Here is a 9,836-nt window from a genome sequence, read left to right as displayed (position 1 = left end):
GTTTAAAAACATCAAATGAAGGAATAAATCTTAGCCAGAAAGTGGGACGATTCCTCTGTGTCCAGGGACATGAAAAGAGAGAGCTGTGCAGCACTTATGTCTAGACTGAGGTTGCAAACAATGAATAAGCATTGTTTTAACTTTTTACAGTCATCCAGAAGACAAGTAAAGAGAAGTGAGATGGCCTAATTGATTTTGATGGGGCAGAGATGGTAGAAAGGCAAGAAAATGTGGAACCTGAGGAGCATCTAGGAGAAGGATGAACAATGGAGTACAGACCAGCAGGAAGGTTGCTGAGGAAGCATCCATGTTAACCCAATCAGAAAGAAGATGTGGTGCAAATTAGAAAGTTAATAGGATATAGTCATATAATTTTGCTAATTTTGACTTTAGTATTAAAGATGAAAAAGATCCCGAATCCCCACACTTGAATTAGACAGACACAAGAAATATACACTGAGTAGCGACACTAGAGGCTCTACAACTTATTTCACTGGCTAGTATTTTGTTGGTCCCAAATCCCTATGTGGTGTTTTATCCTTGTGAGCTGAGTAAGATGAACTTAAATCTTTACATCTCCTTTGCTCTTTGGACTGAAGAACTTGCCTGGATTCAGGTTGAGTGCTGTTTGATGCCTACTTTCTCCCGAGCTCCACCTTGGTCTCTGTTTGGTCATTACTGCCTGTGTTTGACAAAAATAAAATGATGGAAAGAGAGAAACACTAAGATAAAAGAAGAGCTCTCTTTGCTTCTTTACCCTAAAATATTACCCTTAATGCAGTAAAACCATGGGTGTCTGTGAGGATTGCATTTTGTTCCTGACTCATTTCAAAGCCTTGCGGTGGAGTGGGCAGGGTGGGTATATCAGGAATCCTTGAACTTCTAGATCACTGATTCTAAAGTGGTGGGGGTGAGGTGGGTGGAAGAAAGGTATCAGAGTCATGTAGAAAGTTATTTTAAGAGAAAGAGTGTTTGTGTATGAATGTATCCATGTGGGGGGTGGGTAGAGGGTGGGTGCTGTAAAAACTTTCCAAGAATTCTGATAAACACCTGTCTTTCTCCTGACTGAAAGTCATCTCCCTACAGATGAGCAAGTAAGAACCATAGGCATGGTATTGGGGGTTAAGATCTAGGAGGTGGGATGGTTCTGGCAGATGACAAAGACCAGGAAGTGGACTACTTGAGTGGAATGGAGTTGAAAATGATTAGAATAAAGACCAGAAAAGAGTGAAGCTGGAGTCCTGGGTTTGTCCACTGCAAGATGACTGAGGTATAGAATTTCTCCTTTATCACCTGCAGCACTCTCTAGCACCAAATACATAGTGTGAATTCAATAAATACTCTTAATAGACTGTGTACATTTCAGAAAAATGTGTTACTTTTAATTACCAATTATGTGAGCATGCAACATTGCTAAATACAAAAGTCATACAAGCTCACAAATGACTTCAGAAACTGCCACTCTTGTAATTAAATAACAATTTAGGGTCTATTAAGACATCATGAATTATAGATCCTTTCCTATTTTCACTTGATGACTACACATTTTCTCCCTACTACTACTGCTACTACAAGTTTCACTTAGAAGCTTTGCTGCCTGGCAGTTACATTTCTTTATCCATTATTGTTTCCCTGAAGAGAAATAGCAGTATCATTCATCTTCTAAAATGGTGCATTGCCACTGTATCTAAGTAAGACTCAAGTATAGGGCATTTACCATTGACTGTTCTGGCAGTATTATCTAAGAATCAAATTTCAATGTCTGTTATTTATTGGAAAAATATTTCTATGAATTTATGATAACAATATGTTGGCATAGGATGATTACAATTGATAAAAGGTAAATTTAACAATTTCATGCTTGTTGCAAATAAGTCAAAAAGCCAAAGTCCCCATGTTTGTTGGTAATTAAACAAAATGAGTAGCATGAAATATAAAAAATATGAATCATGCTGTTTTTACAGACCACATGCCAGAAAAATAACTTCTGGGAAACATACCCCCCAAATAAGACATAATTGAATTTCTTTTTTTAAAAAAAGATATACTTTGTGTGACCTACTCATATCTGTGTTATTACCCATCCAGGGAGCTTTGAGAAAGGCAATTTCTCCTTCTGGTATTCAGTTTCCTTCTGTAAAATATGGCGGCTGAAGAAGTTCATCTCTAAAAGTTCCCTGAGAGCTCTGCAGTTGGCTCTAATTTTATGACATGTGCACTGGAAAGCTCATTGTTGACAAACGTGGGTACTAATCCTAAATTCATCACTTACCAGCTCTTTAAGCTTCTAAAGGTTATATTTTATTGAGTGCTTATATTTTAATCTGTGAAACTGGATAAAAATACCACTCTAATAGAATTGTTTGAGGATCAAATGGGAGAAGACGAGCTGCAAAGCCATTAGCATAGGAATAGTTGGTTAATAGGCATCCAATGCCTATTACCAAACCCAAGGCCTTGGTTTCCTACCCTTTCCTTCGCTCTTTAAAAATTCAGATCCATGTGTATTCTTGACTTGCAAATAAAGGAAACTAAAATAAAATTTGAAAGATACCATGAATAAGCCAAATGTATAGGATGTGCACATTTTGGAAAAATAATTTGTATCTCCCTAGCTTGGGAATACCTTTGGTTTTGAATATAGCAGACAAAGCAGTAGTAAGAAGTCAAACTAAATCCAAAGCTCCATATGACTTTGCAATTTAGCACTATTTATATATTTAAAGACAAGCATGGCACCACATGCATTAATAATAGTATATCACATAGGAATATAAACTCTCCACATACACTCAGCACTGGTTCTAAACTTTCCGAAATCACATAAAATCAGTTTGGAATTTCACAACCTTAAGAAAGAAGAGAAGTTTAAATTCACAAGAAACTTATTAAAATATTAAATGAAGATACTGAAAACTGACTGTAGGGGTTCGATGGTTTAAACAGTTTACCAGGGATTGCCTAAAGTAACCCTAGGAACCTCTTTTCTCACTTGTGAGTCTATTAATAGGTGATGTGTTTGAATTTTACTGGGCATTTTGGCCCCTGATGGATTAGACAGAAGGAAGCATTCCAAAATTTAATCTTTCCTCTTTCTGCTCTCGGAAAGGCTCACATTATTAACTTTTTTTCTAGTAATATCTGATTGAGTACTAAATGCAACCCATGCCCTTATTCCAGTCAGTTGAAAAGTTCTGTAGAAGGAGATGTGAGCAGACTTACCTTTTATCCTGTATGTAATTACATAGTAGGGCTGAGTTTCTGGCACAACCACACAAATTACCTATTGAAATGCTGCTCTAACTACTTCATGTGGAATGGTATCTAAGCCCTCAAGGACAGCTAAGTGGGCTTGTTACTGTAAAGGGACTCCCATTGTCTGCTATTTGTCCAGTAATTCATGAACCACTGGCATATTACTGGTTCCTTATTTATTACCACTGACAAATGATTTCATAATACTGACCAGAGGGATTACACAGCTCACAAAAACTTTCCATATAAGAAGCACGATGTTAAAACACAGCAGAGGCCATCAAACACAGTATTAATGAGAATTTTGTTAGCTTCTAATGATAATCATTATTGTATCAGAATGCAATTCACACTAATTATTAGTAAAAGTTTACAAACATTAAAAAGTGCATAATAACATTTGGATCTGAGAGGGCTGAAAAAAGACATGAAAACACAACACCAGGGCTTTACTTTTGTGATTGGTGTCCACATGATTGCAAGGAGATTACTTTCTCCACCTTATTCAGCTTAGTGAAGATAAGTTGTCCTCCAAATTTAAATAGTATCATACAGCATTGTGAGAAATTTGATTCCATAGAACAAATTATTTCCAGTCCTTAGTATGATCCTGGCTTTTCTTTTCTACCTTTCCAATTGTCCAAAATTCTCATAAATTAAAATATATATATATATATATATTTTAGGTGGGAGAAGTTCTCCACTTGAGAATAAAACAAACTTGATAGATTGAATACCAGTCTGTGCAGACACCAAACAGACTGAATTCAGGTGATATTCACATTAATGGATATTTTCAAATGTCTGTATAATAAAGCAATGGAGTCTTGATGAATCTGTTAGACTTAATCAACTCATCAACATATAATGAGCAAGGGGAAAGACTGTGTTTTAAAAAAGGGTGTTCTATCCTGTGTACACCACCACAGTATGGAAAACTAAAATAAAAAGACAGCCCTTTTAAAAATGAGTGGTATAAAAATTCACAGTAATGCACATCATTTTGTTTTTCATAAGCAATCAGAGAAGGGGGCAGTGCTGAGCATCTATATTGTACAATACAAAACAGTGTAAATAACACAGCAGTAACACACAGATACATAATGCTAAAAACAGTGCTTTCTGGATCTTTCTTTTACTAGGTGAACACTTGAGCCAGAGATATTTAAACTCTGGGGTTCAATCAACCCTTCGCAATTAGACACAATTAAATCCTCTGACATTGTGAGGGGCCAGATGCTACAGGAAGAATCATCATCTAGGTCGGTGCTACTCTCTATAAGCATTTCGTCACATGATCAAGTGAAAGGATCCATACAAAAATGACGCCCAAACACAAGCCACATGATTTCAACCATTGCTAATGACAGAGGTAGGGAAAAGTCTGCCTGCAGCCACAGCCTCTGCCCTCATTTTTAACATGATAATGAGCAGGTTCCTGCAATGCAGCACAGCCATTTTCTTTTTCCTCTTTTCACTCATGGAAACAAATGCATTCCAGACACTCCTGGAGATTTGAGACATTGTCAGGTGTGGTCGAGGGTCAAAGTGGGGTGTTAGCTTTCAGATTTTGCTGCTTCTCCCTGGGCTTCCCCACTTTGTTCTGTAGAACTTCGTTGTGCATCTTCTTCACCTTCTGCAAAAGAAAAACAAAAACGGAATACAGGCAAAATAAAAATTATTGCTTTTATTTCCAACTCTCAGTATGTCATATTGGTAACTTCAGAAATACTAAAGAGGTCCGAAACCCTTGAAGGGAAAAGTATATTTTCTTGGTAGTCAGTTCGCCACTGGAGTTTTCAAGGACTGATCAATTCTGTGAACTTGGGACAGCATGGCTCAAAAACAAAATAATATTCAAATGTTCAGAGTAGTTAGTGATCAGCTAAGCTTCGGATAAATAGCTCAGAAATCTCATGACCAGGTCATGTCACTTAGATATAGTTTCACAGGCTGCAGAAATCAGAAATGTCTTTAAGTAGAAATCAGAAGTGAGAGCATGTTTACCTTTTTATGCCTGATTGTCTTATTTGAAGAAATATTTTAAAACTGTATTTTCTCTTTTTTATAGCACTTGATGATAACCCAGCTAATTTCTCAGAGGTTCTATTAGTTCAAAGTAAAAGCAATAGTGGAAAATGAAAGGACACTATGTCAGCTGGCCAGTCCCTTGTCAAATAGTTATAATGGCCACTGGTCTGCCCTTAGAGAACATGTGCACAATTCTAATAAAACCAGCCTCATAACTGCACCCTCAGTAGCAATCTTAGCCAGTGGTATAGCAAACATTTCAATGCTTTCACTCCATATTAGGTCACGTTATATAAGTATAAGCTGTTGGCAATTTCAGACTCAAAGATTCAAATATCTGCATGAGATATTTGGTTATCAGGCAGCCAATATGACTTGGTGGACAAAATGTTTTCAGGTGTTGCAATAATATAAATGAATCAATATTTGCTAAGGGTTTGTTATCATAATTCAAATAAAGGCAGGTAAGTGGGCTGCTCTATTCTTTGGACCATAATGTTATAAGGCAGTTTCTCCTCTACTCTTAGCAAGTACACACGAAGCACCTCACCATACTCCAACAACATTAAATCTTTAGGAAAATTAAAATCAATTCTTCTACATAAAAATATTTTCTTGTAAAGCAGTTCCAAGGGTATGACCAGACATTATATGCCATTTTCATGCACTATTTTACTATGAGAGGCTCCCATGATGCACAGATGGCCTGGTTCTGAGATGTGTAAATTAGCATACAACAAGAACTTGATAAACAGGAGAAGCTTTTGGTAACCAAAGAAATGAAGTCAAATTAGGGCATCTCTAAGACAGTAGAATATTTCAGGATGAAAGTGATTGTATAAATACAAGATGAGGAACTTGACTCCCATGGGGCTTGGGACCTTCTAGGTGTCTGGGGACACTTCTCAGGGCTTAGCATTATGCTGCAAACATAGAGACTGTTGCTAAACAGATGCTTATTAACAAATAAAAGTAAACATGAAGCAACAATATTGTTGAGTATAAACTAAAATGAAGCTGAAACATTTATGAATTAGAAAGGAAATTCTCCACAATTCTTAGTGACATTGAATTTGTCATTATATATTTGTCTTTTTTTATATTTTAGATCTTCATGTCATGCAGTTATTAGTTATTGTACTTAGAATAAACAAAGTTATTGCTTTGTATACTGTTCCTGGTTTTGGACTTCATAATTTTAAGAGAAACAGCAAATGTTGCAAGAGCCTAGTGAATTGCAATCAGCATGCAAAAATATTTAGAAAAGAAGACATTTGGAAGTATAAAGATAATTCAAATTAATTATAATATAATGAATATAAAATTATTTTATTTACATCTATTAATATAAAATTTCAATTTATTATTTAAATAATTTATAATAATTTAATATGTTTTCAGGAAAATAAAATGGTCTTAGGACTAACAATTCTCAACTTCAGGAAAAATAGAAAAAGAAGAAATTAAATTACACTATGAATAAAAATGTCCTAATATTAAGAGTAGCTAAAATTAATGCAGACTCTTTAAAATAGCATATGTGTAAGAAAAACAAAATATAAATATTATGCAAGACTACAGCAAAAATGTATTTATCCATCTCATGTTACCAAATTGGAATAATTTCCTATACCGTCTTTCTCAGAGCTGTTCTGGGAAGTAACTGCTGGTAGCAATAATAGCACAACAATGAAACCTAAGATACACACAGGTCTGTGTATTCCAAAGTGGTAACGTTAAAGTTTTATTATTAATCCGAATTTGAAAAGACCAGTCTGAGAAGTACTGAGCTTTAGCCATTGAATAAAATACGTCCTTATGTATTTTAAAGTAATGTTGCTGAGCCATTTCATTAATCTATATATGCATATACTCTGACTCAGTTTTCTAATAATTTAAATGTTTTACCTTAAAAATTCTAACAGCGAAGACATACTGAATAATTAAGAGCCAGAAATTGTGATAAGTGCTTTCCATGCACATAATATCAGGGTTCCCTAATTGTGAATTCTTTTCACTTTTAAAGGTTATTTTTACACAAGTCTTCTCAGGGAAACACATTCAGCTTTGATATCTGCAAAAGCTACAGGTGGAGGAACTGTCAGGGAACTTATTCTAATACTCAGAAGTAAAACTTTCAAGTATTTTAATCCATCAAACTTGTTTTTCTTTTTCATTAATGAAGATAGACTCCTTGGGTAAGAATTCAAGGCCCAGTAAGGAGACACATTTTTCACAAACCCATTCTATCTGGAATAGGAAATCAAAGACCCTTTTACCTAAGACTTACTAATGTAACAGATCATTTTACTTCCATTCTTAATAAAATTAGCCCTGGAGACTCTTTTTTTCTAAAATTGTTCTTAGAATTGAAGTCTATCAGAATTACCTGTGAATCTTGTTAAATATCTATCTAGTAAATGTTAGAGGTGGCCAATATTGTCAAAGGTAGGCGCTCCAACTTAGTTAAATACTGTACATAAGCAATTTCAGCTTTTGTAGAAAATAGGCTTTAAAAAAACACACCATGTGTTTCATTGATTGCATTAATAAAATCAGATTAAGGACTCTGCATTTAAGTGAGAAGCCTTCTAAAGAGACATCACTGAAAATAGAGCAGGATTGATTAAGAGATTAGTCTCAGACTTTCATCTTGCCTTAGATTGTTTAAAACTCTTTATATTAGATTACTTTCAAAGATGACTTTAGTGCCTCAATCCCACTTAGTAAAATGCTGCAAATCATTCCATGCTTACAGAGAAATGTGTGCCAGATGACTTACCTGTCTTGTTGATATCAAGACCTGCTAATTTCAAGGCTAATTCATTGCTGTTGCCACTTGCAGAGGAAACCAGGATATCATGTATTGCATTTCTTCTACCTGTTCTTCCTGAGGCAATAAAATCTGCATACGTAGTTTCCACATCAGTCATTGCTACCAAATATCCACATAGCAGGGACTACAAAAGAAAGTAAAATTAATAGGTAAATATAATGGTAGTCAATGCTAAACATTTAACAAAGACAACTGTTAAACTACCAACCTAGTATATGAATGTGAAACAACTGTCCTGTTTGCAGGTTCACAAAACAAGTAATGCCTTTTCTGATCCTAAATATTTAAATCAAAGGTCTGGGAACCTTTAATGTACAGGGCCTGGTAGTACATATTTAGGGTCACATGATCTCTATTCCAACTACTCAACTTTGTCCTTACAGTAAAAAAGCAGCCACAGCCAACACGTAAAACAAATGTAATAAACAAACTTTATTAACAAAATTAGGGAATGGGCTAGATTTAGCCTACATGCCATAGTTTGTTGACATTTAGTTTACATTATAAAATTATCTTTCTCTAATACCATTGTAGTCATTCTTCAACTCCAGAGAGAACTTGAGATCAGGTGGGGGTTGTTGAGTGAAAAGTAGTTCATCCTAGGGATAAGCAGTAAGTGAGAGCATTGTCTGTACAATTTGTTAATGAAATGGACCAAAATTCAGTTTGCTTTTTATTACCACTATGCACCATGCACCAGCAATTCTAAATATTTTCAGTGATCAAGTACTGCTCTCAGTCCAGAAAAACAGCCCCTATGCTCCCCTCAGTAAGTCATTACTTGAGAGGAGTAACATATACTCTTGATTAAATCTTGGAAATAAAATGTAAAAAGGTATAAAAACTGATTACTCAAAACCCTCTCATTTCTATCATTAAAATGGCCATACTCCCCAAAACAATTTACAGATTCAATGCTATTCCTAGCAAACTACCAACGATACTTTCCACAGAATTAGAAAAAAAATCATTCTAAAATTCATAAAGAACCAAAAAAGAGCCCAAATGGCCAAAGCAACCCTAAGAAAAAAAAAAAATAAAAAACCAGAAGCATCACACTACCCAATTCTAAGCTGTACTACAAGGCTACAGTAACCTAAAACAGCATGACACTGGTACAAAAACAGACAAAGAGACCAATGAAACAGTTAGAGAACCCAGAAATAAAGCCACACTTAAAGCCATCTGATCTTCAACAAAATTGACAAAAACAAGCAATGGGGAAAGGACTCTCCAATAAATGGTGCTGGGATAACTGGCTAGCCACATGTAGATTGAAACTGGACCTTTTCCTTTCACCATGTAGAAAAATCAATTCAAAGACTAAGTCAATTTCAATTGATTAAAGACTTAAATGTAAAACCTAAAACTGTAAAAACTCTAGAAGAAAACATAGGGAATACAATTCTGGACATAGGCCCTTGCAAAGAATTTATGTCAAAGACTCCAAAAAGAATTGCCACAAAAGCAAAAATTGACAAAGGGGACACAATTAAACTAAAGAGCTTCTGCACAGCAAAAGAAACTATCAACGGAGTAAACAGATAAACCACAGAATGGCAGAAAATAGTCTCAAATTATGCATCTGACAAAATTCTAATATCCAGAACTGAAAAGGAACTTAAACAAATCAACAAGCGGTGGTTCACGTCTGTAATCCCAGCACTTTGGGAGGACAAGGTGGGTGGATCACCTGAGGTCAGGAGTCCGAGAC

At 35.3% G+C, this 9,836-nt stretch overlaps 1 protein-coding gene across 3 annotated transcripts in view; it reads right to left on the bottom strand.

Annotated features, from left to right (window-relative positions):
* Window positions 1-1,356: 1,356 nt before the first annotated feature.
* The window catches only part of PKIA (protein kinase (cAMP-dependent, catalytic) inhibitor alpha), a 104,928-nt gene continuing 96,448 nt past the window's right edge, over window positions 1,357-9,836 (bottom strand). For all 3 annotated transcript variants that reach the window (XM_011973980.1, XM_011973981.1, XM_011973979.1), the window contains 2 exons: window positions 8,069-8,246; window positions 1,357-4,891 (listed from right to left, as the gene is read on the bottom strand). In XM_011973980.1, coding sequence (XP_011829370.1) covers window positions 4,812-4,891; window positions 8,069-8,219 — 231 coding nt within the window. In that variant the 5' untranslated portion in view covers window positions 8,220-8,246 and the 3' untranslated portion in view covers window positions 1,357-4,811. The remainder of the gene's footprint in view (window positions 4,892-8,068; window positions 8,247-9,836) is intronic.

The sequence above is a fragment of the Mandrillus leucophaeus genome, unplaced genomic scaffold (assembly GCF_000951045.1).
Source record: "Mandrillus leucophaeus isolate KB7577 unplaced genomic scaffold, Mleu.le_1.0 Scaffold1405, whole genome shotgun sequence".
NCBI lineage: Eukaryota > Metazoa > Chordata > Mammalia > Primates > Cercopithecidae > Mandrillus > Mandrillus leucophaeus.
Note: the sequence above shows the minus strand (reverse complement) of the source record. Positions and strands in the feature narration are given on the sequence as shown.